At 45.1% G+C, this 27579-nt stretch overlaps 2 protein-coding genes across 3 annotated transcripts; both read right to left on the bottom strand.

Moving 5' to 3' along the window:
- Positions 1–751: 751 nt before the first annotated feature.
- On the bottom strand, positions 752–12462 carry NUCKS1 (nuclear casein kinase and cyclin dependent kinase substrate 1). Of its 2 annotated transcripts, none has more exons than XM_066335909.1 (8): positions 12306–12462; positions 5339–5388; positions 3984–4089; positions 2935–2990; positions 2506–2658; positions 2124–2276; positions 1416–1565; positions 752–969 (listed from the first exon to the last, which is right to left on the bottom strand). In XM_066335909.1, the coding sequence occupies exons 1-8, from the start codon at positions 12320–12322 to the stop codon at positions 770–772; spliced, it is 885 nt and encodes a 294-aa protein (XP_066192006.1). In that variant the 5' UTR covers positions 12323–12462; the 3' UTR covers positions 752–769. The 2 variants fall into 2 exon arrangements, with proteins under 2 accessions (XP_066192006.1, XP_066192007.1); XM_066335910.1 differs by having other exon boundaries at positions 1416–1562.
- A 5586-nt stretch (positions 12463–18048) lies between these two features.
- RAB29 (RAB29, member RAS oncogene family) lies at positions 18049–24718 on the bottom strand. Its single transcript, XM_066335959.1, has 5 exons — positions 24586–24718; positions 23103–23174; positions 21531–21712; positions 19690–19811; positions 18049–18888 (listed from the first exon to the last, which is right to left on the bottom strand). The coding sequence occupies exons 1-5, from the start codon at positions 24707–24709 to the stop codon at positions 18768–18770; spliced, it is 621 nt and encodes a 206-aa protein (XP_066192056.1). The 5' UTR covers positions 24710–24718; the 3' UTR covers positions 18049–18767.
- Positions 24719–27579: the final 2861 nt, after the last annotated feature.

The raw sequence follows: 27579 nt of genomic DNA, 5'->3' as shown, positions 1-27579 counted from the left end.
TGGGCTGCAATTTGCCTACAGCAGGAAGAGTTTTTTACCCAGCAGAGACAAAAGATCTCCCATCCTGACTGGAGGGTCTTTTCTAAATCAAAGACACTGGATTTTTTCAGTGCTTTCCGTGAAAAACGTGCCTGAATCCAAGAAACACAGGATTCCTCCCCATGTTCCATCCTCCTCCACTGGAATTACATCAACTACTTTTTTGCTGAGAGTGAACTCCTCTCAAAGTCTGTTAAAGCACAGGTTCATTATTATTATTTCCCCCCCTCCCCTCATATATTCCAAATACAGAATAATAAGTTTTTTAAACAGCTCTTACCAGCACTGGGAAAATCTATTCTACTTAAGGATTTGTAAGTATGGTTTCCACAGATCAGTCTCAAACCTTATTGCTTCACAACTGCAGTATCCCTTGGGGAAAAAAAAATAAAAAAAATAAAGATAAAAATATTGAATGATCTGTTAATTTGTCTCAAATGGCTTTTTCAGATTTGGCTGGGGAGGGAGAACGGAATGGCCAACAGAGAACATTGACTTCCAAATATCACTGTAGAAGGGTTTTCCTCTTATTAAAAAAGGATACACTGTATTAAACAGCTGAAAGTAAAGACAGCATCCAAAGCCCATGAGTCAAGCCACAGCCAAAACCGTGTTCTACCCCTAAATATTGTTTTCTTTTCCTTTTTCTTTCTTTTTTTTTTTTTGTTTTTTTTTGTGTTTTTTTAACTCTTTTTTTTTTTTAAAACAAAGATTTTCCTCGACTGCCATTTTAATCTTCACCAGAGGGTGCTTCATCTTCAGATCCCTCATCCCCTGACTTTTCTGGCGGAGGGCTGGCTGATTTTTTCTTCTCTGGGGGACTTTCAGGCTCTTCCTCCTCTTCTTTGGGGGACGGGGTCTTTTCTTTTGTTGCCTTGGAAGCTGTGGGGCGCCCTGCCTTCCCTTTGCCTTTCACTGGGCTGGGGGTCACTGGAAAAAGAAAAAAAAAATAAAATTGTAAAGCTCAGCAGCCGCAAAAGCAGAGAAATTCACAGTAAATGGGATTTTTTTTTTCAAGTCATTCAGCAGCAGGTTTGACCACACCCACGGTGTTTTTGGCACTCCTAATTAGCAAAGGTGAAGGGAAGAGCAATCTTAATGAGATTTAAAAGCTGTTTAATTGCTAATTGCTGGATGTGAGATCATAAATGGACATGGCTCTTGTCAAGGTAGAACACACACTTCAACCCCTAAAGGAGGAATTAAAGCCAGCTCATTATTCCTCACTGCTGCTTTACACCAGCGTATTTTTGGCCCTTCAACATTCTTCTGGGTGTCTGTGACCCCAAGATTTCTACCAAATCTTCTGCAGCAAAAAAAAAAAAAAAAGAAAAACTGGATTTTTAAACTGAGAAATTTTCATTGCAGAGACTCACCTGTAGCCTTTAGCCTGGGCTTGGGCATTTTCTTTTCTTTCCTCTCTGGCTTGGATTTCTTGGAGACCTTCTTGTTTTTCTTTTTTGAGCTGCCATAGTCACTGTCATCATCATCTTCCATGAGGAAGTCTTCATCACTTCCTGAATCTGCTGGGAGCAGAAGGAAATTTCAGGGTTTTTTTTGGGGGAAAAAAAAAAAGGAAGGAAAAGCTACAACTGAGATCTGCCAGTTAAATTGTGGACACAGCCTCTGAGACTTCCATTTATCTGCTGTGGTACAAAATCTGACTGGGTCTTTACATCAGTGACACAGGGACAGCAAGAAGCAGCAAAAAGCATTGAGAAGTTTAACAATTATCCTTTAGGGCTGCTGACACATCAACAGATCTTTGGGAAATACACACATCTTTGTTTTTCCAGAGATGTTTGTGTGTGTTTTTCAATCTTCATCTGCAAGGAAAAGGCACCAAAATGAAATTTCTTGTCTCAATTCTGGATAAAAACCACAGGGAAGGGACCAAGAGATCTACCCACTTGTGAAGACAAATGTTGTAGGACACACACCTCCCTTTGCTGCAAACTTGGAACACAAATTCTGGATGTGAAAACCCAACTTGGACATACACACAGTAAAAAATGAAGTTACTGAGGAGCCCAATTTCTGTATAAAAACCAAACTGTGCCCCTGCTGCTGTCCCATGTACTCACTCTCCTGGAACTGTGCCTCATCATCCTCCTGCTCCTCCTCCTCACTGCCCACATCATCCATGAGCATCTCCCTCTGTTTGGAGGCTGCTTTGGAGGCCGCCTGCCGCTGCTGACGAACGTTTTTGTGATCTTCCTTCTCGTCCTCACTGTCCTCTGCAGCAAAAACAAAAAGGGCCCCAAATTGTGAATGCAGAGCACAGAGCTCTGGGGCAAAACCAGGGGCGTGGGGTGAAAATTCATGAGGGGGTGAAAACACTGAGTTACTGTGAGCATAAATCAACCTCATCACCACTTTCCTCACTCAGCCACCAAAGATCCTCTGTAACTATTTTTCACTGCAAAATAACCACTTTTTTTATTATTATTATTTGAATTTGTTTACCTGCAGGCCTTTTCCTGGATTTGGAGGCTGCTCTCTTATTCTTGTCTGGTTTGGCCTTCTTTCCTTTTTTGCTCTTTTGGGAGCTCTCGTAGTCGCTGTCGGCTTTGCCGTCGTCGGCTCCCACGTCGTCGTCCTCGCTGCCAAAATCTTCATCTGCAAAAGGAAAAGGCACCAAGGTGAACTTTCTTGTCTCAGTTCTGGGTAAAAGCTGCATGGAAGGGATCAACAGAGTTATCCACTTGGGAAGGAAGTTTTATAGAGCATCACATCACACCAAAAAAACTCCATTATCCCAAAGCAGGGTGGGAAGCAGCAGCAGCAGAAGCTGCATCTGACTTCAAATAAATCAGAATTGTTTCTTTTCTGACTCAAATGCTACTCCTGCACCTCTCAGGTGTGAAGAGACAGGATTTAAAGGTTCACAGTTACCTGCTGAGTGTGAATCATCTTTCTTAGTCTTCACATCTTTGTCTTCTGAATCCTCACTGCAAATTGAGAGAAAGATAAAGTCTGAGTGTCCACCTCAACTTTGGGTTTCAGCCACTCTTGAGTGGAAGGGAACGATTTTTAAAGAGCAAATTGATGTCTAGACTTGAGAATTTTCACTTTTCCTGGACAAACTTCAGGATTACTCAGCTGTCTGTGGAGTTATCATGGTTGGGAAGAGAATGTCCAAACTCTGAATCACAAATAAACTTAAACCAGGCAGGAAATAATCAGATTGAGGTGAACCATGCACTTCACTCTCAAACCAACCTACAATCCACATGGCTTCCATTCTAGCTACAACTTTGATGGTTTATATGCAGTCTATAAATGAAATAAAGGTTTATCCTGAAGAGATTTTTGGTCAGCACTTGTGTTTATGTCATTGTTTGGACTCCACTCTGGGCACATTGCTCTCATGTCTGGTCTAAGCTTCCTCAAATGATTTGATCGATTTGGAAAATAAAAGATATCTTGGGGTGACAGAACAAGAACCAGCTGGCAGAACCTCCATCCCTGAAGCTGAAATCTGCCCTGAAAACAAAAAAAAAAATTATTTCAATGATCTCGTGGCAATCATTTGGGGACTGTAAAATGGAAATCCTACAGGAAAAATTCACTTTCCAGCAGGGCAGCACTGAGCTGCTGGAGCAACTGAGCTCCCAAAGCAAGTTCTGTGTGGATGGATGACCCAAAATGAGCCACAAAGAGCCAGAGAACTCCCAAATGTCCCTGAGGGGAGCCCAGGGATGCTCAGGACAGGAGCTGCACCTTGCCCTGACTCACCTGAGGGTGCTCTCCTCGTGCCTGGATCACATTCCTGCCCCTCCAGCTGTGATGCAGCACACAGTGGCAGCGTTCCACACCTCACCTCTCTGTCTGCTCCCACCAGGAACAATCCCACCTCAGTCACTCCTCCTGGAGGCTGCTGCTCCCCACACACAGCACAGGGCTCTGAGGGATGTTCCCCAGGGCTGAGGAGCTGTTTTTACCTGTCCTCCTGAGAGTTCTTCCCAGATCTCCTCTTGTTTTTAGCCTCTCGGGGAGACGAGCGGATTTTCTTGGATGGGGGACCCGAATCTCTTCCATAATCATCATCTGGACAGGACAAAGTGGGTTTAAATCAAACTTATTCCCAGCAAATTCCCTCAGCTGCAACTCAAACTGATCACTTCATGCACATTGAAATAGAAGAACATCACAAAACTTCAAAAAGCAAACTCTGGTGGAAGGGAAGTCCTGGTTTAAACCACTGATTTTGCTTTTTCTTCTAGAACAGCACCAAGAAAATGTTCTGTACAGTCAAGTGTCACCCAGGGAATCACAAAAAAACCTCTCAGGAGGACACAGGATCTCATCTGGCATTTATTTATTATATAAACCTATTAAAAACTAACATCCATATGTATTTCTACAAGATTCTAACAGCACACAGTATTTACTGTCCAGTGGTGGGATAAAGGATGGCATTAAATAGGAATTTAGAACTCCTCACAACTCTTACACAACACCTTCCTGAATGACTAAAAGCACTATCATTGTATTTATCTGCATATTTATCTCACTTGAATTATCAGTGCAACCTTGAGTTGATCTTCCAAGAACTCAAAACACATCCCAGAAATTTTCTGTTAACTCACAGAGATTGTACTTTTTTTAATTAAATGAAATCTGATCCAGCAATATTTTGTTCATTCACACAGATTGTATTTTTTTAGAGATGGGATCCAGAACTAGTTCATTCACAGACATTACTTTTTTTTTTTGTAAATGAAATGAAATGTGATCCAGCAATATTTTGTTATTTTGTTCCTTCACACAGATTGTACTTTTTCAAAAACGGGATCCAGAACTGCTCATTCACAAAGATTTAATTTTGTTTTTTAAATGTGATCCAGCACTATTCTGCTCATTCACACAAATTTTTTTTTTTTTTTTTTTTTAGCTGCAATCCTCCCCAAATGCCTGATAATGTGAGCTCAACTGGAGCCTTAAAATAAATGAAAAACATCTTTTCCTGTGGAAAAAAAACAAAAAGTGGCATCAAGGAGCCCCTGCCCCAGAACACAACACAGAGCAAGGAAGGAACTGCCAACAGCCTCAAGGCACTACAACAATACCAGCATTAAATACTAACATTTCTATCACCATTGTCTGTTTTAATACAAAACACATGAGAATCATTATATTTTCAAACACTTATTAACAGTTCAGGCTGTGAGGAACAGAAAACTCCTCGGAATTGGAGTTGAAGATGTGATTAGAAGCAGAACAATTAATAAGGCATGGCACTAATGAGCTGCTCCAGCCCAAGGAAATTAGGGAAGAACAAAAAAAAGTCATTTACCAGCATCATCTGATTCCTGAAACTGGGAGTAATCGACCACCTTCCTGTTCCTGGTAAAAAGGAGAAAAAAAAATATTAGGAATTGATAATTCAGAGTTCCAAAGGCTTTGAGGAACAAGAAGTGCCACATCCTTGCTGCCAGTGCTGCATTTGTAGCCCAAAAACCACCCCAAGAACACTCTGATAATTCACCTCTGCAATTAGAGGTGAACAAAAAGGATACTGAGTTTATTAAAGCATAAATAGTATTTTCCTGAGGAGGTTTTATAATAATCTGGATTATACTTTTAGAACCTGAACGTTCTTTTTGATAAATGCATAAAAGTTATGAATCAAACACTTGTCAACTGCTCCTTTTGGGATTTCTGCTCCTCTCAGCTCACCTGCTGCCACACCTCCTCCTCCAGTTTTTATTTTCCCACATGAGCCCTGTTTTTATACCATTTTAAGTTTTCACTGGGGTTTCCTGGAGCTTTCTGAATGAGTTAACAACTGCTCTGGGAAGTCAACCAAATCCAGTCTGCTTCTTGGATTGACTGAAGCCTCCCAAATGGAATTGTTGGGTTATTTGATCAGCACCTTATCAATCAAACCCCAACTGTTTTACTGATCAGAGAAGTGACCTGTAAAACACTGAGCAGAGGGAATCAAGAAATTTGATTGAATTTAATTCAATTCAACTTCAGACTCCAAACAGCTCCTGGAAGGAGACTGGGAGGAGCTGGAAATACAGAAATTCCCACAGTCCCTTTTCCCAGCCCTCGTGGCCCAAAGCCAAGGACAAATGGGGTTTTTTTGCAGCAGGCACCACGTGAGCTCAGTTCTCCAGCTGGAAAACTCCATCCAGCACACGGCTCCTCCCTTCTGCTGCTCTCAGCACAATTCCCACGGAGCTCCCCAACCCTCTGAGTTAATTGTCAATTAATACTGATCATTAATTAATTGCGGATAAACCTGGTCAGTTCACAAACACCTCAAAGTCATCGTCACTGCTGAGCCACCTGAAATCAAGGTGAAGTTTCTCTCCTGAACAAGCATCTTTAATTCATGGTTTACAGAAGGATACAGGAGAAAAATTGGTTTATTTCAACTCAAACCTCTTAAAATAAAAATAGAAATAAATCCCGCAAAAAACACCCAAAAATACTAAAAAGGGAAATGAATGAAGCCAAGATTTGTGCAGGTGAATCAAGCTGAAGTTTCTCTCCTGAACAGTCACTTCTAATTCATGGTTTACAGAAAGAGCAGGAGCAGAATAGGTTTATTTCAACCCAAACCTCTTAAAAAAATAAAATAAAACCAAAACCAATCCCTCAAAAGCCAGCCCAAATCACCAAAAAGGGAAATGAATGAAGACAAGGTTTGCACAGGCTCTGGAGTGTGGGTGGAATCAAGAGGCCCCTGCCCCGGGCACCCCTCCCAGTCTGAGTGGGGTCAAACACCACTTTAGGGACACAATTATTGGCAATTTTTGATTGATATTCCTGTTCCAACAAGGAGCCTTCCTGAAGGTTGTCCCCTGACCCATCTCATGAGTGAAAACACGAATTTAATTCTGATAAGCATCAGAAGAATCACAAAGTTATTTAATAAGAAGTCTGATTTTATGGATGAATATTGGGGTTTTTCCTGCTAAAGCTTAAATGGGGTGAAAAAAGGCAGAATTTCCACACAGAAACAACTCTTCAGACATCACTGAGCCACCAAAGGAGATGGAAATGGCATTTTCCCACCTTCAGAGACACGTTAAATCAGGTTCTGGGAATGTGACAGTGGCAGCATTAACAGAAATCATCCCCATGAAAAACCTCCTCCAACAAACCCCTCGTCTCTATGGCAAACACCCTGGGGTTTGCAGGCAGGGAGTAAAACCCTGCTCAGAGAAAGTGATATCTGTATCAAAATAAAAAAGAAAATAATTGAAAATCGTTGTTACGGAAGAAAGCAAAAGTGACGGTGTTTTCTTTGCATTAGGTTATTCAGAGTGAGAAGGGGGGAGTAAAAAAGGAATCTCACAGAAAATAAAAAAAAGAAATAAAAAGGAAAAAAAAAGAAAAGAATAAAAAAAAAGAAAATAAAGAAATAAAGAAAGAAAATAAAAAAAATTTAAAAAATGAGAAAAGGATAAAAAAAAGAAAATAAAAAATAAAGAAGGAAAATTAAAAAATTTAAAAAATAAGAAAAGGATAAAAAAGAAAATAAAAATAATAAAGAAAGAAAATAAAAAAATTAAAAAATAAGAAAAGGATAAAAAAAGAAAATAAAAATAATAAAGAAAGAAAATAAAAAAATTAAAAAATAAGAAAAGGATAAAAAAAGAAAATAAAAATAATAAAGAAAGAAAATAAAAAAAATTAAAAAATAAAAGGATAAAAAAAGAAAATAAAAATAATAAAGAAAGAAAATAAAAAAATGTAAAAAATAAAGACAAAAAGAGAAAATAAAAATAATAAAGAAAGAAAATAAAAAAAATTTAAAAATAAGAAAAGGATAAAAAAGAAAATAAAAAATAAAGAAAGAAAATAAAAAAAATTAAAAAATAAGGATAAAAAAGAAATAAAATAATAATAAAAAAAATAAAAGAAAATAAAGAAAATAATAAAAAAGAAAATAATAAAAAAAAAAAAAAATTTAAAAAAAAGCTGCCAATCTTCCAAGGCAGAGAAAGCTCCAGAGGGACAGAAAGAACCAAGCTGCCCCTGCCCTTCCCCTCACTCCAAACTCATCCCTCACCTGTTTTGAGCCTGGCCCAAGGTTTATTTGGAGCTGTTGGCAGTGCTCTGTGCAATCCCAACCCGCACTGTTTACTACACCACGGAGATCAAACACTCGAGTGGAAAGCCAGGGGAAAAAATAAAATAAAATAAAATAAAAACCAGGAGCTGCTGCTGCTGGTGGCAGTGAAGAGTTTTCTCTTTGCTGGGAGAGCTGCAGATATCAAAATAAATTCTCTGTTAAATCCACTCAGGCTGAGCATAAAAAGGCACATAAAAAAGCTGGGCATTGTTCAGCCTGGGTTAAAATAAAACCAGAAGTTTGGAGGGAATTTCCTTGTTGGTTCAGATGAATACAAAGTGTAAAAAGTGCAGAGAGAGGTTTTTATTAGCAGCTGTCAGTCCAGGAGTTGGGGAAGAAACAGGAACTCATCCACCTCTAAGGGTGGAAATAACTCAGCAAAATAATTCTCCAGGAATTGAGAATTTAATTACAGCTCAGAAATTCTGGCAACCTGCTCTTGATGTCTGCCAAAGTGCAATTTTGGAATTATTGTTGTTATTTATTTGGATTATTATTATTATTATGGATGTTGGAAGGTAAAACATTCATGTGTGAAAGGATCATGAAATGCCTGTAAATCTGAGAAAGGATCTCATATCTCAGCTTTTAAATCAACATCAGCACAGCCTTTACAATCAGGTCAAAAATTTGGGGGTTTTTTAAGGGAATACAACAGAATCCCAGATATTTGTGCAGGCATTGAAACCCACAGACAAAACCCCACATTTAAATAATAATAATAAAAAATCTCACCGTTTAAATAATTCAAAAATAAAATCCCACAACTGAAAAAAAAAAATAATCCTGAAAAGCCAAGTTAAAAAGGAGTCTTTAAAGTTTCTAGGCACTGAAGAAGAATGTTTGGGTCAAATGACAACAACCCTCAACCCCACAGAGCAAAGGCAAAGAGATTAAATGGTTATTGAGATTTCTGCATGGGGTTTTTTTTTTTTTTTTCACCACAGCTTTTATTTAACCAAAAATCTCAGCATTTGTGAACAAAGTTCCAGTTCCTCCTTCAGGTTCCACTTTCAGGTAAAGGTGTCCCCCTTCCAGACCAATATTATCAACCAATATTGCCACTAAAAGCACTTTTTGGGTATTTTTTTTATAGCCAGAAAAGCCAAATTCCAGCCAGAATCGGGATTTTTGGAGCTGTGCAAAGGAAATGTGCAGTGCTGGGTTCTGCCCTGAACACTGATTTAAAGCCACCACCAGAAGGTGGCACAGTGACACTCAGGGACATAACCCAGGTCACTTTGGGGTTAAATATGGGGAAAATGGGATTTAGGATTCCTCACACCAGGCTCCTGCAGCATTTTCAGGGATCCCCACGACTTCATAAAACAATTCAATGATTTCTGCAGCAGTAATTAATTAAAGCAGCCTCGTGCTCCTTCGCTAAAGCGAATTATAATTGAGATTTTATTCCAAAAATGATGCAGAGCAGGAAGGGAACCAAACACCCAGCTCACTCTCCCCACCCTGATGGTTTGAATTTTTTGTACCTTCACCTTCTCCCTGTTTCTCTCCAGATTAAAAGATAACAAGAATATATTTTTTTTTTTACTCATCTCTAGACCACACAGATCACTCAATTTTTATTAAGTGCCAATCCCCAAGGAATTGCTGATTGCCTGTAACCCCACAGAAGCTTTGCCACAATCACAATATTTCTGCTTTACATTGCCCAGCAACAAGTTACATTGAATAGACAGATTTTTGTTTTCCACTGCCAACACCAAGCTGGGATTCAAACCCAGAAAAATGAAGGATGTCAAGCTTTAAAGCACTGAGATAAATTCATAACTGGCTTTAAGCTTTAAATGAATGACCAAAAAAAAACCCCCAAAAAACTCCTGGGATTTCCAGCTCTGCCCACAACATCTCAATTTTCAAAAATCCTGCAGGAGAGGAGCAGCAAATCAAAGTGACCAATGGAGGAAAACCACAAATCAAAATTCTGATTTAATGCACTTTAATTGATGGTGTATTTATATATATATATAAAAAGTGTCTCAAAGTATTTTAATTTATTTTACCCCTAACAGCAGCCCCAGCTCTCTCTGCAGAACTTCAGGGGAGTTACACAAGCTCAGTAATTTCAGGTTCTTTCAGTTTTTATTCCTTGCCTTCTGCCAACCCCACCCAGGAGAAATGGAATTGTGCAGGAGGGACCTGGCTCTCAGTGCCAGGCACACAAAACCTGCCAATACCAGGCCTTTAGTACCATTTAATTTTAAATATCTGACTTGAACAGCCAGACTCAGCCTTATGTCAATTTTCTCAACAAGCAGAGTTAAAAAAAAAACCACAAAACTTGGGATGCAGGATGGATTTTATGAAGTTCACTGCTTTAGGTGCACACCAATTCACCAGAAAGCAGATAACACCAATTAATTCACAAAAACACTGACTAGAGGAAAACCTCCCCACCACTAAATCTCTCTCTGATGAGGAACCTTTCACCAGGTTTCCATTTCACCAAAAAACCAGCTAAGACAGGCAGAAAAAACCTTCATTGCATCATTAAGTTATTAATGGATTTAAACCCACTGGCAGAGCTCTCTAGTTGGAGCAATATAATGTAGTAGCCACTGAATATTTACCCCCTTTTTTTTCCCCTGAAAGGGCTATTAAATCACTGAATATTCACCTTTTTTTTTCCCCTGGAAGGGCTATGAAATGACTGAATATTCACCTTTTTTTTTTAACCCTGGGAGGGTTATTAAATGCAGGGAGATAAGGGACTGCTGCATCCCTCCTGCCACGTGCCAGGAGGGGTTTTTTTGTGCTCCCAACAACCTGTTGGACTTTGGTGTTTTATTTATTCTCCTGCAGAGCAGAGCAGAGCTGCCAGCTGAGGGTGACACTCCCACCACTGCACGACTGGACAGAGCTGTGTTCTTTTCATTTTAATTCATTTTTATTTTAACCCCTTGCAAAAATACTCCATTTCGCAGCAAGCTCTGCTTTTAAAGACAGCAGCTTTTTCCTTACCTGGAGCAAATGTCCAGAATGAGCAACCCTCAAGGCAGCAGAGTCACATCAGCACTAACTCGGGCAGCTCAGGGCCCACTGAGCCCTCCCCTGGCTTCCAGGGATAATTTAACCTCTGCACACCGGAGATATTCATTAAATACAAACGCCGTCGTCTCTAAATGTACACGCGCATCACAGTCACGAGAATTAATTTGTGTTTATTAGTTAATTAGCCAAAAGACTCAGTATCCACGCCCCAGGCCAGGTTGGTTGGGAGTAAAACTACAAGTTGAGAAGGAAATAAATCCCAAAGCATTAGAAGGACACCGTGGGAAAGCTCACACCTTTGGCGACAGAGACAACTTGGATCACGAGTTCATTCTTTTGCCACCTCTTCGCTTTGAGGCACGAGGGAATCACAGAATGTCCTGAGCTGGAAAGGATCCACAAGGATCATCAGCTCCGGGACACTAAAATCCCACCCTGTGCGTCCCTGTGCGAACAGCCCCGGAGCTCCGGCTGTGCCCATTCCACGGGGAGCCTGAGCAGTGCCCAAACACCGAAAGACTTCGGGAAAATCCCTTTCCCAAACCCCCAGCCCTGCCACATCTCCGAGCCTTCCCTGGGGCAGGTACCGCGGATCCTCACAGCTCCATCCCAGAGCGCTCCAGCAGCGCTCAGACCCACCTCCACGGCGGAATAAAAATAAATAAATAAAATAAAATAAAAAAAGAGCGGGGAGGGAAGCGGAGCAGAAGGCTGGGCGGGCGCTCAGGGCACAGCGGCTCCTCCCCTCCGCGTGGTTCCCGGACCCTCACCGGCGGCCCCGGTAAAGGCGAGGCCTAACGCGGGGACGGCACAGCCCGCCCTGCCAACTGGGTCACGGCGGAGGAGTGAAAAAAATAATTAAAAAAATTATTCTCTCTCTCTCTCTCTCGCTCCTTTTTTTTTTTTTTTTTTTTTTTGGAGCCGCCCCCCCCGTGCCAAGCGCAGCCCGCCCCGTTATAAAATGTGGGGCAGCGGCCGTAGGGCCCGGGCCAGGGGCGCGCTGAGGAAGGCGGCGGTCCCCGCGGTGGCCGTGCCAAGTTCGCAGGGGGGAAACAAGGGGAAATAGAGGAGAAACGGGCCCGGCCTGCCTCAGCGCGGCCTGCCCCTGCCCGCCGCCCGCCCGCCCGCAGCCGGCCGCGGAGACGCCGCCGGGACTCACCTGACGGGCCGCGACATGGTCCCGGCGCTTGGGGCCGCCCGCGGCGGGGCGCGGAGCGAACGGGGACGCTGAGGCCGCCGGCGCCGCTGAGGCCGCCCGGAGCGAGCGGGAGCGCTGGGCCCAGCGCCTCAGGCCGCGCCTGCGGAGCCGCCGCTCCCCCGTCAGGCGCCGCCGCCGCCGCCCCCCGGTGCCGCTCCCCGAGCCCGATCCCGGCCGCGATCCCGGTGTCGCTCGCTGATTCCCGGTGGCGGTGGCGGTGTCGGTGCCGGTCCCGCTGCCGCCGCTCCCCCCCGCAAAATGGTCGCGCTCGCCCCGCCGAGAGGATGCGAGCGGGGGGGGCGGTACCGCCGACCCCGCTGGGCGCGCCCCCCTCCACCGCTGATTGGTCAGAGCCCGCGAGAGCCCGCGCCCCATTGGTTCGTTCGAACCATCACGGCGCGCAGGCCCCGCCCACTGTCCCCGCGGGGAGGGCGGGCAGCGCGGGCCGCACGCGGCGGAGTTCCGGCGGCAGATTCGCCACGGGCTCCCGGTGACACCGCGGCCTCTCCGCGCCTCATCCCGCCGGTCCCTCCGCGCCCGCCGCGTCCTTCCCTCACCGGCAGCACGCTGGAATTTTTCCCCGTTCCTCCGGGAATTTTTTAGGGCGCTGCGAGGCCTGAAGGCCCGAGCCGCAGATTCGCCGCGCGGGCCCGGCGCGGTTTTGGAGGGAAAAGGCGGCCCCGGGCGCGGGGTCAGTGTCGTTAATTTTAATGATGAAAAAATGCAATTAATTGGTGTCAGCGGCAGATTTTGACACCAGCGCTGGTGTCACCTCCGCTAATACTCCCTGTGCTACTCAGCAGCTAGGCACAGACACAATTTATGCCAAGTCCAATGAAGATTTGGGATTTTTTTTGCGCTTTGAACTCGCCAGAAATCCCAAAATGACTCATTTCGATTAGAAAAGAGGATGCTTCTTTAACCATGGGAAAATTAAAAGTATTCCACAGCCATTAAAATGGCAGCTTCTGCCACAATCACTCACTTTTCCTTTTACACTTGGGTCTTTGGAGGTTCATCCCTCCATTTGACTAAAAAACAACATTTAAATCTTATTTTTGTGCATAACTTTCACGAAGGCGACACGTTTGACAATACAGATAGCAACAGATTTATGGGATTAATTACAATTTTAGGCTCATTTGGGTTCAGGGGAATTTCCTTTTGGACTCCAAGATATTTTCCTGCCCCTGGTGCCCATCAATGCCCAGGAAAAATCCTAATTTTGGAATCAAAAAGCCCCAAAATACCCCGAATTGAGGAGCCCCGAGGAGGAAGGTGCAGAAAGCACATCAAGGGAATTCCTGGTGCTGGAAATCCTGGCTCCATCCCCTGGGGCTGCCCCACACACACACGAGTTTTGGTGTCTTTGGAGCCAAATAAAAACACAAAAATTGAGGCTTTTTCAGCAGAGTAAATTTGATTTTTTTATTTTTTTTCTTTTTTTTTTCTTGTTTGTTTTGCTTGGGTTTTTGGGGTGTGTATTTGGATTTTTTTCTTTCTTTTTAATTATTTGTTTTGCTTGGGGGTTTTTGGGTGTGTGCTTGACATTTTGGGGTGTGTATTTAGGATTTTTTTTTTTGGCCTTTTTTCCCTTTTCTTTCTTGCTTTTGGGGAGTTTTTTGGTATTTTTTTTCCTGCCCTTTTGGTTTTTCCTCTTTAGTTTGTTTTTCTCGTGTTTTATGTGCTTAAGATTTTGGGGTGTGTATTTAGGATTTAGGAAATTTTTTTTGCCTTTTTTTCCCCTTTTCTTTCTTACTTCTGGGGTTTTTTGGGTGGTTTTTTTTTTTTCCCCTCTTTAGTTTATTTTATGTGCTTAAGATTTTGAGGTGTGTATTTAGGATTATTTTTTTGGCTTTTTTCCCCTTTTCTTTCTTGCTTTTGGGTGTTTTTTGGTTTTGTTTTTTTTTATTATTTTTTTTCTGCCCTTTTGGTTTTTCCTCTTTAGTTTGTTTTTCTGGTGTTTTATGTGCTTAAGATTTTGAGGTGTGTATTTAGGATTATTTTTTTGGCTTTTTTTTTCCCTTTTCTTTCTTGCTTTTGGGGTTTTTTTTTTGGTAGGGTTTTTTTTTCTGCCCTCTTTTTTTTTCCTCTTTTATTTGTTTGTTTTACCTCGTGTTTGATCCCATCCCTGTCGCGCCTATCGCGACTTAGGCAGCCGAGGTTAGGGGAGGGCAGTGGCAGCCCTGGGGCCGTTCCAGCCCCGTTGTCCCTTTGTCATGGAATTGTCCCTTTGTCATGGAATTGTCCCTTTGTCATGGAATCCACATCGGGATGGGATCAACACAAAACACCCCATTCCAAGGGATTTTCCCCCATTATTCCTTCCTTGCCCCTAAAAAATAAATTTATTTTTTAAAAAAGAATTTTTTTTTAAAAAAAATAATATCCTTAAATTATTAGATTATCAATTTTATTACTAACTAAATTATTGCGAAATGTAATCGAATAACTAAATTATTAAGTTTATTCTAATGATAAAATCGGGGTGGATTTTGCTCGGGAAATTTCTGAGAAATCACAATTTCCTATCCTCACCACTCGTCACTGTGGGGTTTTTTTATCAGTGAATTGATAATTACCATCGATTTTATCATTTATCATTTATCCTTTTTCTGCTTCCACCAGCAACCAACTTCCCTGTGCTAATCAGGGAAATTATAATTACAATTGATGCAAAGCCCACTGAAGGTATTTTGCTTTTTTTCCACTTCAAATTCCCTATAAACCCCCAAAATCCCTCGTTTTGGTAAGAAAAGGGGAAAATCAAAAGTATTCCACAGCCATTCAAATGGCATCTTTGGTCTTTGGAGGTTCATCCCTCCATTTTAGTAAAAAAACCAGCATTTAAATCTTATTTTTTCTACATTGGGAACAGTGAGAAGATGATACAAATACGGTCAGATTTATGGGATTAATTTCAATTTTAGGCTCATTTGGGTTCAGGGGAATTTCCTTTTGGACTCCAGGATATTTTCCTGCCCCTGGTGCCCATCAATGCCCAGGAAAAATCCTAATTTTGGAATCAAAAACCCCCAAAATACCCCGAATTAAAGAGCCACGAAGAGGAAAGTGCAGAAAGCACATCAAGGGAATTCCTGGTGCTGGAAATCCTGGCTCCATCCCCTGGGGCTGCCCCACACACACACGAGTTTTGGTGTCTTTGGAGCCAAATAAAAATACAAAAATTGAGGATAAAATTAAGGATATTAATGAGGATATTTTGGGGGGAAGCAAGGCAGCTCACACCGTGTTTTGGCCATTTTTTGTTGGTTTTATTGCCAATTTTTAACCTGGAAACTCATTTCTTAGAGCTGTTCAGAGAGCAAAACAACCACCACCAACGGAGCAAACTCAAATTTTAATTTTAATTTTCATTTTCATTTTCATTTCAATTTTAAACCATTGTAACACTGCGCCAAGGCCCGGAGTGAAGTGGAATAAAATCCAGTTTTTCCTCTTTACACAACCACAATACTGAATTTTACAATGGTCAGGGTTTTACCTTTCAAATCCTTCTGTTTACCAGCAAGCAAGTTAAAAAAGAAAAATAAAATAAAATAAAAAGCTAAATTATGATATATTGTTGTTGAGGCTGCAGGGAAATTCTCCAGCTGTGGGGCAGCCACCAAGTCACAAAACACAGCCCCTGAAATTCGGGTGCTTTTTAGGCCCAGGGCCACAAAAGTGAAATTCCAGGAAGGAGAAAACAAGAACAGTTTATTAAGGAATTTATTTTTTCCTTATTAAGATATTTTTCCTTTTTTTTCCGTATTTTTTCCTTATTTTTTTCCTTATTTTTTTCCTTATTTTTTTCCTTATTTTTTTCCTTATTTTTTTTCCTTATTTTTTTTCCTTCTATAAATTCCTTATTAAGGGATTTATAGAAGGAAAAAAATAATTTCCTTAAATAATTCCTAATAAATTTCCTAATAAATTAATTATTTAAATTTCCTTATATCATTCCTAATAAATTTCCTTATATAATTCCTAATAAATTCTTTATTAAGGAATTTTATTCCTTATTAAATAAAGGCCACGAGCCAAGCTGCATAAAGACAATTTCTGATTCCTATTTGAAATACTGAATTTTTCTTTTTTAACCCACCCACACCAACAAAAGTTCAATTAAGGCATTTCCTGCCTTTCCCCTTGTAATTATTTTCTAAAAAAAAACAGAATTATTTTGTAAAAAAAACCAAAATAAAATTTTTTTTTGGCTCAAGCTGCTCCTGGATGGGGAAATTTTGAATTTATTTTAATTAAAGGACAGTTTTTTAGGGTTTTTTTTGGGTTTTTTTTTTTTAAGCACAGGGAGATCTCTCCAAACACTCCCAGCTGCCCAAGGAAATGGTTTTCCTGTCTGCTTTTACAACCAGCCCCAAGCAACGGCTCCTCCTTTTGTGCAGCTCGTTGGGGGGGTTTTATTTGGCTTTTTTTTCATTTTATTTTTATTTTTTCAGCTGTTAACCAACAGTAAATATGGGGAAAAAATAAAAAAAAAAACAACCCAAAACTTTCCCCAGGGCACAAGTGGGGACTAGAAACCAATGGAGCAGCACAGAAAATAGATTTTTTTTTAAAAAAAATTGAATTTTTGGTGGATTTTTAGAGGCACTTCTGGAGGAAACGGATTAAAAGAGGCACTGAGAGGTCACAAAGTGATAACAGAACCAAATTTTCCTGCAGAATTCCCAAGAATTCCTCATGAGGAGGCCCTGGCCCAGGATTATCCAAGGAAAAGTGGATCCCTGGGAATGTCACTGGGGGATCCCCAAAATCCTTCCCACTGAAACCATTCCTGGATTCTGTCACTGCATGGAGAAAGATTGGGGATTTTCAGCTGCTCTGAGCAGTGAGTGGAGCCTGGGCAGGATCTCCCACCCCTAAGGAGAGTTCTTTGCTGAAATACTTCAAGGTGCAAGCACAAAAAAAAAAAAAAATCAATAAATAACATCTGAATCTTCAGGTGTGTTTAAAGAAAAAAAAAAAAAAAACAAAAAAAAAACCCAAAAAAAACCCAAAAAAAAAACCCCCCAAAAAAACAAACAAAAACCACAAAAAACCCCACCTGCTCCTTAAAAAAAATAAAAATCAGGCACTTCTTTCATGACCTACAAAGAACTAGAAACATATTTATAAGATTAAATATTTCTAGGATTAAAAGCCTTTTTTTTTCTTTTTTTTTTCTTTTTTACCTTTTTTTTTTCTTTTTCCTTTTTTTTTTTTTTTTTTTGACAAAACTGCTCTCCACCCTAAATTCTCATTGATTTAACCCAATTTTTGACCAGAGCTGCTCTCCACCACCAGCCCCTGGGCCATGTGTGGGACAAAGTGGCACCAAAGGGAATAATGGAATAATTCCTTCCATAATTCCTTCCTTTCCTTTCATCCCACCAACTTTTCCTCCCCCAGCCCCACTAAAGCAGCAGGGAGGGTTTATTTTCGGGAGCTTTTCCCACCCCAAATCCTCTCCTGGCTGCAGGGGAATTGCTGGGGAAAGGCAATTCAGCAGCACTTGCCAAAAGCTGTTTGGGCTCAGGAGTTTTGGCCCCAAAAAAAGTGCCCAAAGAGGCTTTTGTGGGGTCATAAAAAGGTTTTTTTTTGCTTTAGTTTTTTTTTTTTTTTTTTTGTTTTTTGGGGGGTTTTTTTGGGTTGATTTTTTTTTTTTGGTGTTTTTTTGTTTTTTGTTTTTGTTTTTTTTTTACAGCTCCTTGCACTAATAAAGGGGCAGGAGGAGGCACAGGGGGTGAGGAGGGAACACAAGGAATAATTCCTGACTGAATTTTGGGGGTTTTTGCTCTGCAGGCACAGCCCAGGGTTGTGCTGAGCCCAAATTTACCCCCCAAAATTTCAAGGTGCTGATGCTCCTCGTCCCCAAGAAGGTTTTTGGTGGCAGTGAGGATGTGCTGCTCCCTCCAGGACTCAGATCCAGCAGGAAAAATCGGCTGCAATCCCACAGAATTGGGAATAATCCACAGGCAACAGGTTGTGTCCTCAAAGGTCACTGGGGAAGGGGGGAAAAAGGTGCAGAAAATGAAAATAATAATAATAATAATAATAATAATAAATCCATCTGACAGCCCTGCCAGAGGAGGAAGTGCTCAAAATTTTAAAAAAATACAAAATGAAAAATTCAGTGTGATCCAAGCCTGGACATGGATTGTGCTCCAGTGGGATAAAAGAGGAATTTTCCCCCTCCCCTTCCTCCCTCCAGGTCTCTCCTCAGGGCTCTGCTGAGGGAAGAGTCACTGAACAAGAGGCAAGTTCAAAATCACTTTGGGGGGAAAAAAAAAATAAACCCCCCAAAGCAGTGAGAGCTCAGGGGAAGGTGATGGCGATAAATGATGATAAATGCTGATAAATGATAATAAATGCTGATAAATGATGATGATGAGGATGAAGAGAAGCCCGTCAGTGCCTTCAGCAGCAGCCCCAGCCCGGAGGAGAGGTCTCCCTGAGGTTGATGTAGTCCCCAGTGGCAGCTCCAGAGGAGGAGTTTCCATCTCCTGAGGATGAGGACATCATCTTCTCAATCAGAACCCTGGGGGGGAAAAAAAATAACAGCCAAAAAATTCCTCGGGTTGATTGGTGGGGTCTTTTTTTTTTTTAACCAGCAGCATTGGGCAGTGCAGAAAAGAAGGGAGGAAAGAAGAGGAGAAGAAGTAAAGAAATAAGAGAAGTTAAGAAATAAGAAGAAAATAAAGAAAGAAATAAGAGAAGAAGTAAAGAAATAGGAAGAGAAGAAGTGAAGAAATAAGAAGAGAAGAAGTGAAGAAGTAAAGAAATAAGAAGAGATGTAAAGAAATATGAAGAAGTAAAAAAAATCAAAGAAAAATAAGCAAAAAAAATCAAAGAAAAATAAGCAAAAAATCAAAGAAAAATATGCAAAAAAATCAAAGAAAAATATGCAAAAAAAATCAAAGAAAAATAAGCAAAAAAATCAAAGAAAAATAAGCAAAAAAATCAAAGAAAAATAAGCAAAAAATCAAAGAAAAATAAGCAAAAAATCAAAGAAAAATAAGCAAAAAATCAAAGAAAAATAAGCAAAAAAATCAAAGAAAAATAAGCAAAAAAATCAAAGAAAAAAGTAAAAAAATCAAAGAAAAATAAGCAAAAAAATCAAAGAAAAAGAAGTAAAAAAAAATAAAAAGCAAAGCTCAGAATGACAGAAACCGCAGGAATTAATAAAAAATCAGCTTAAGGAATGTCACTGGGCTGGGCAGGGACAGTTGTGTCCACCCCAGGCTGCTCCAAGCCCTTGGACACCTGCAGGGATCCAGGGGCAGCCGCAGCCCTGGGCAGGGAATTCACTCCTGGCCACCTCAGTAGTCACTGTCCTCACCTCATGGCCTCGCTGATGTTCTTGTTTTCCTTCACAGACGTCTCCACCCAGCCCAAAAATCCATTTTCTTTGCTGAAGCGATCCACTTCTTCCCTGGTCACTGCCCAGGGGGAAAGGTCACACTGCAAAACAGGAGTGAGACCCATCAGAGGGGCACAACCCCAAAAGTTTGGCTTTGGGGACCTTCAGATGGTCCAGTTCCATCCCTGCCATGGGCAGGGACGTTTCCACCGCCCCAGGCTGCTCCTGGGACACCCCCAAGGATGGGACAGCCACTTATTTTCGGATAATCTGGGTTTAATTTTTTTTGTTGTTTGGTTTTTGGATAATCTGTGCTCCCAGCCCTCCCAGGGAGGGATTTCTCCCGGATTCGGAGGCTGCGTGAGGCGGCTCAGAGCTCCCAGATCTCGGGACAGGCTCCTCCCAGGGATGTCACTGCAGGCAGCGATTCCTTTATCTGACATCTCAGTCACTGACACACCCCACTGAGGCACGGCTGGAACGGAGCCTCCAAATCCCAAACGTGTCTCAGGGCTCTCAGCAGCCAGAGAGGTGACACCGGGGTGGTGACACCGGGATGGACACACAGGGGTGATGACACTGGGATGGTGACACAAGGATGGTCACTGGGATGGTGACACAGGGGTGGTGGCACTGGGGTGGTGACACCGGGGTGGTGACACAGGGGTGGTGACACCGGTATGGACATAGGGGTGGTGACACTGGGGTGGACACAGGGGTGGTGACACTGGGGTGGACACAGGGGTGGTGACACTGGGATGGTGACACAGGGGTGGTGACACTGGGGTGGTGACACTGGGGTGGACACAGGTGGTGACACAGGGGTGGTGACACTGGGGTGGACACAGGGGTGGTGGCACTGGGATGGTGACACAGGGATGGTGACACGGGGATGGTGACACGGGGATGGTGACACCGGGATGGACACAGGGGTGGTGGCACTGGGGTGGTGGCACCGGGGTGGTGACACCGGGATGGTGACACTGGGATGGACACAGGGGTGGTGACACTGGAGTGGTGACACTGGGGTGGTGACACTGGGGTGGTGACACTGGGGTGGTGACACAGGGGTGGTGACACAGGGGTGGTGACACTGGGATGGTGACACTGGGATGGTGACACAGGGATGGTGACACAGGGATGGACACCGGGGTGGTGACACTGGGGTCGTGACACTGGGGTGGACACACTGGGATGGACACAGGGGTGGTGACACTGGGATGGTGACACAGGGATGGTGACACAGGGATGGTGACACTTGGGTGGTGACACGGGGATGGTGACACGGGGATGGTGACACCGGGGTGGTGACACCGGGGTGGTGACACCGGGGTGGTGACACCGGGATGGTGACACTGGGGTGGTGACACTGGGATGGTGACACTGGGATGGACACAGGGGTGGTGACACTGGGATGGTGACACTGGGGTGGTGACACCGGGGTGGTGACACCGGGATGGTGACACTGGGGTGGTGACACTGGGGTGGTGACACTGGGATGGACACAGGGGTGGACACAGGGGTGGTGACACTGGGGTGGACACACCGGGATGGACACAGGGGTGGTGACACCGGGATGGACACAGGGGTGGTGACACCGGGATGGTGACACCGGGGTGGTGACACCGGGATGGTGACACTGGGGTGGTGACACTGGGATGGACACAGGGGTGGTGACACAGGGACACAGCCAGAGCTCCTGGGCTGCAGCCACTCGGGTGTCCCTGATCCTGCCAAAGCTCCACACCCAAACTCACGCAGAAACACACAAAACCACCCCAAAAGGCACCTGAACCCCCCCAAAGCTGCAGGGTGCCCACCTTGTTGGCCAGCAGCAGGCAGGGCACGGAGCCGCCGTCGGGCAGCACCACTTTGCTGTCCAGGTCCTGCTTCCACTTGTGGCTGTTGCTGAAGGTGCTGATGTTGGTGACATCGAAGAGGATGACACAGGCAGAGGCGTCCCTGTAGTACAGGCGGGTCATGGAGGTGAAGCGTTCCTGCCCTGAGGGGGTAGAGACAGGGAAAAAATTAAAGGTTTTAAAAAAAAAAGCGAAAGAAAAAAAAGGGGGAAAGAAGGGCAAAAAAAAAAAGGGGAAAAAGGGAAAAAACAAAAGAAGGCAAAAAAAAGGGAAAAAAAAGGGGAAAAAAGGGGAAAAAAAAAAGAGGCAAAAAAAGAGGCAAAAAAATGAGGCAAAAAAAAAGGGGGGCAAAAAAAAAGAAAAGGGAAAAAAGGGCAAAAAAAAAAAGGCAAAAAAAAAGGGAAAAAAAAAAAAAAAGAAAAAATTTTAATTACTTAAATAAATAAATAATCATTAAAAAAAAATTTAAAAAAGAAAAAAATCAAAATTCTCCCGCAGCCCCGAGTTGATATTTTGGGGTTTGTTCATTCAAAAGTGTGTCCTTTCTGTGGAAACGGTCGTTTCATGAAACTAGCAAAAAGCAGGACTTTTTTTTCAGTGGGGAAAAAAAGAAACAAAAAAAAAACCAACCCAAAGCATCGTTTTTGCAGCTGGCACTAATGATGTCTGATTAATTTGGGAATTAACGATGTCTGATTAATTATTTTGGGAATAATTGAGGCACTGGGTGTGTTCTGCCTGGGCACCTCTGCACTGGGCAGATCCCAGGCCACAGAACGATGAAATTCCAGATTTTTTTGGCTTAAAAAAGGGACCCAATTTCACCCAGTTCCATGGGCAGTGACACCTTCCTCTGGGATGGGGCAGCCCCCAAATTTTAATTATTGCCGGTTAAAATTTTAATGATTGCCAGGTTTAATGATTACCTCAGTAATAATTAATAATACCTGGGCACCCCGAGGGCACAGTGCCAGGGTGACCCCTCTGCTGCCCACACCCCAAACTCCTTTTTTTGGGGTCCAAACTGAACCCAGCCCCTCTCTGCTCTGCTCCATGTGCCAACTTCTCCCTCCTGCTGCCTTCTGAAGGATTCCAGACACCCCAAAACCCACAGCCCTCTTCTCCTCCAGAGGTGCCCAAACCTCTCCTGGTGCCAGAAAAATTGGGGAAACTCATTTCTCTGCCCCCCTCTCTGCAGGGTGGTGGAAATTCGGGTTTTAACACAAGGTTTGGAGCTGAGCAGTGTCAGATCCAGCCAGTTCCACGTTCCCAGCCTCTGGAGCAGGAAGGAAAGGCTCGGCAGGAATTGCTGGGTGAGTTCCTTGCAGGTGGATTTTTAATTAAATATTTAAATTACCGCAGCAGGTTGGAGGCAGCAAAGCAACAGCAGTCCTGGGCCTGGAAACCACAGGCTCCTGGGATTGATTTTGGGAGGGGAAGGAGAAGGAAGGAAAAGGGAAGAGGAAGGAGAAGGAGAAAAAAGAAGGGGGAAAAGGCCCAAACATGAAGAATTTTAACAAACCCTTCGAATACCTGCGATGTCCCAGAGCTGCAGCCGAACCGTCTCCGACTCCGACCACTGAACCACCTTCAGTGCAAAATCCACTGCAGAATTCCCAAAAAAAAAAAAAAAAGGCAGGAAGGAATCCTGGTCAGGGCCATTGTGCACCACGGGGCTCCTCCCTGCACGGCCTCTCCCCATCTCCCAGAGCCCAAAGCCAAAAGCACTGACTCTGTCAGAATCCTGGCTCAGGCTCAGCATCCCTGCACAATTCCATGGGATAGGGCAATGTGTGGGGTGACAGGAGCTGGGAGCTCCCTCCCAACCTGACATCACCCCAGATTTGCTGCCAGCAGGACACTCAGTCAAAAAGGGAAGAACAAGAAGAAGCAGCAGCTCTGTGTTGTTCTCACATCCTGATGATGTGTCAGAGTTTCACTGCAGGGCAAAACCTGCTCCAAAGGCAGGAACTAAAGACAAAAATCCCCCTCAGGAACTCAGCGTTTCCTGCTGGGAGAGACCACGGGCACAGAAAACTCTGCAGTTCTCCATCTCTAACCCAGCCCCTCTCAGGGCAGGAAGGACAAGATTTAAAGAGCTGAGCTCAACCCCCACGATTTTGGCTCCATGGGGAGATTTCCTGGGTGGATCCTGGCAGCTCCTGCTCCTTCCAGGTTATTCATTTAGACAAAAAAAAAAATCCCAAAATCCCACTCCCAGCCTCCTCCTCACAGCCCTGCTGACCCTCAGCAGCGAGGCCAGGCTGATTAATTAATGCCAAATTAACGCTGCTGATGGTTTTGCTGGGATAAACTGAGCCTGTAAACTCAAACTATCCGTTATTATTATTACTCCTGGAGTAAAAGGTTATTCCAAGAGGTGGGAGAAGGAATTCCAGAGGGTGGGACACCCCAAATGAGCCAGGCAGAGGGACACAAGCTCCTGGGGGCTCAGGGTTGATTAATTAACGCCAAATTAATGAGGTGAGGTGAGCTGAACCTATAACCTCAGTTTATAACTCCTGGGGTGGTTATCCCAAAGGCTGGGAGAAGGATGGGACATCCCAAAGGAGCCGAGCACAGCGACACGATCCTCTGGGAGCTCAGGGCCGTTCTAATTAATGCCAAATTAACGCTGCTGCTGCTTTTGCCGGGCTCACCCGAGTAAACTCAGAGTATCCAGTTTGTAACTCCGGGGGTTATCCCAAAGGCGAAGGGAAAGCAAAGGAGAAGGATGGGGAACCCCAAAGGAGCCGGGCACAGCGATAAAATCCCCCGCGGGCTCGGGGGGAGAGAAGTGCGAGTTAATTCCGCTTAAAGCAGTGCTGAGAGGCGATTGTTCCTGCCCCAAATCCCGACCCTCGAGCCCGGGGGGAGAAAGGGGCGAGTTCTCCCGGGTGGAGCCGGGATGCGCATCGGGACGGGCGGGTACCACAGCCCGGGAAACACCCCAAAACCCCCTAAAAACCCCAAAGGAAGCCCGAGAGAAGCCGCCAGGAGGCCGGGCACGGCTCACCTCCCACGGTGGATTTGTAGTGCCGGTTGAAGCTGTCGTTGGCGTAGCGCTGCACCAGCGAGGTTTTGCCCACCGTGGCGTCCCCCACCACCAGCACCTTGAACATCCGATCGCGCTGCCCCATCCCGGCCCCGCTCGGTCATGTGAGGGTCAGCTGGGCCGGCCGGGCAGCCTCCCGCGGCTGCCGGGAGCTGTAGTTCGCTGCTTTCCTCCGGAGGCAGCGCCCGGCATCGCCGGATCCGCCTTGGGCTGGCTGCTGTGTCAGCAGGTCCTGCTGTGTGCACCCCGGATCCTGCTGTGTGCACCCCGGATCCTGCTGTGTGTATCTCCTGTGTGCTCAAATCCTGCTGTGTGCACCCCGGATCCTGCCGTGTGCACCCCGGATCCTGCTGTGTGTATCTCCTGTGTGCTCAAATCCTGCTGTGTGCACCCCGGATCCTGCTGTGTGCACCCCGGATGCTGCTGTGTGTATCTCCTGTGTGCTCAAATCCTGCTGTGTGCACCCCGGATCCTGCTCTGTGCACCCCGGATGCTGCTGTGTGTATCTCCTGTGTGCTCAAATCCTGCTGTGTGCACCCCGGATCCTGCTGTGTGCACCCCGGATCCTGCCGTGTGCACCCCGGATCCTGCTGTGTGTATCTCCTGTGTGCTCAAATCCTGCTGTGTGCACCCCGGATCCTGCTGTGTGCACCCCGGATCCTGCTCTGTGCACCCCGGATCCTGCTGTGTGCACCCCGGATCCTGCTGTGTGCACCCCGGATGCTGCTGTGTGTATCTCCTGTGTGCTCAAATCCTGCTGTGTGCACCCCGGATCCTGCTGTGTGCACCCCCGGATCCTGCTCTGTGCATCCCCCGTGTGCCCAAATCCTGCTCTGTGCACCCCGGATCCTGCTCTGTGCACCTCGGATCCTGCTCTGTGCACCCCGGATCCTGCTGTGTGCACCCCGGATCCTGCTGTGCACCCCCGGATCCTGCTCTGCACCCCGGATCCTGCTGTGTGCATCTCCTGTGTGCCCAGATCCTGCTGTGCACCCCCGGATTCAGCTCTGCACATCCCCCGTGTCCCCAGGTCCTGCTCTGTGCACCCCCTGTCCTGCACACCCCTTTGCACCCCTCGATCCTGACGCCTGCCCCCCCAAATCCAGCCCTGCACATCTCCTGTGTCAGCAGGTCCCGTTCTGTGCACCCCCAGACCCTGCCCTGTGCACCCCCAGACCCTGCCCTGTGCACCCCCTGTCCTGCACGCCCCCTGCACCCCCAGATTCTGCCCCATGGACCCCCAGATTCAGCCAGTGCACCCTCAGATCCTGCCCCATGGACCCCCAAACTCTGCCCTGCACATCCCCTGTACCCCCAGACCCTGCCCTGTGCACCCCCAAACCCCCTCCTGCACACCCCCTGCACCCCCCGATCCTGATCCTGCACCCCCAGATCCGGCCCCACACACCCCCAAACCCCCTCCTGCCCCTCCCCCGTGTCCCCTGATCCAGCCCCTGCACCCCCAGATCCGGCCCCACGACACGCACAAACCCCTCCCAACACATTTTCATTCTCAAACGAGGCTCCCCTGTTGCTGGGATTTCTCCCAGGGGTTTGTTCTGCAGCCGCTGCTCCTGCCCCCAAAGAGAAAATGCCAACACAACCCCCAGCCCCAGGAGAGCGGGGTATGGCCCCAGCACCCCGATATTCACCCCGATATTCACCCCGACATTCACCCCGACATTCACCCCGATATTCACCCCGACATTCACCCCGATATTCACCCCGACATTCACCCCGATATTCATCCCGACATTCACCCCAATATTCACCCCGATATTCACCCCGACATTCACCCCGACATTCACCCCGACATTCACCCCGATGTTCACCCCGATATTCACCCCGATGTTCACCCCGACATTCACCCCAATATTCACCCCGATATTCACCCCGACATTCACCCCGATGTTCACCCCGACATTCACCCCGATGTTCACCCCAAGGTGTGAAAGCAGCAGGGTCTCCCCCCAATCCCAAGGCTCTGCTTTGGGATTCTGCACCACGATCCCGCCCTGGGCACAGCCCTGCAGGGAACACACCAATTCCTGCAGGGAATTTTCTGCCCCCCAGAAGGTGCAGAAGCCTTTTGTTCCATAAAACGAGGAGAAAGAGGCAGAGGCCACGTGTCAGCAGCTCTCGGGGAGCAGGAGCTGGGCCCTGAATTGAGAGAACAAACAGCTGGATTCCTGCTGGGAGCCCCCAGGAGCTGCCCCAGGGCACGGCCAAGGTCATGGGCACTCACAGCGAGCCCAGTTTGCTCCAGGCCCAGCAATTTGTTTGATTTTCGTAACTCTCCTCTCCAAAAGAGCTTCAGCCCGAGCTCAAATCAGCTTCAAAACCTGCCAGGGGCCTTCAACCCAAAGGGAAAACAAAACACCACAGTCCACATAAATAAATGTCATCTTTATTTAACCAAATATAATTTATCCATTAGGTCAACATCTGTCAGTTATAGGAACTATAAATAATTAAGACAGTCTTTTTTTTTTTTTTTTCCTTTAATAAAAGAGTAAACCAGGATTTTTTATCTGCAGGCAGCTGTAGAGTAGGCATGCATTGGAGTGCAACCAGTGGGAAGAGGTTTGTTTTGCTTTGTTTTTTTCAGTTTTAAATTAAATTCTTCCCTGACCATTCCCCAAGCACACCTTTGACCATATTTAATGTACAGAACCACCCCCAGCCCCGAGCAGGAGAGGCAGATTCCTCCTCCAGGGAACCTTCTCCTGGGACATTAAGTGGTGATGTGACACCAGAAAGGCCAGCAGAGTTTCTCCCTATACCCAGAAAAGCTGAAGTGTTAATGGAAGGAAATCTTGCATTTATTCCTCAACATCAGGCAGAGAAAATCAGGTGAGCAGCTGAGAATATTCCATAAAATATTGCAGAAGTCCCTGGGCTGGCAGCTCAGGGCACAGCAGGGACAGGGTGGGTTTTGTGGTTGGGTTTTTCTTT

This window comes from Sylvia atricapilla, chromosome 25 (assembly GCF_009819655.1).
Source record: "Sylvia atricapilla isolate bSylAtr1 chromosome 25, bSylAtr1.pri, whole genome shotgun sequence".
Classification (NCBI taxonomy): Eukaryota; Metazoa; Chordata; class Aves; order Passeriformes; family Sylviidae; genus Sylvia; species Sylvia atricapilla.
Note: the sequence above shows the minus strand (reverse complement) of the source record. Positions and strands in the feature narration are given on the sequence as shown.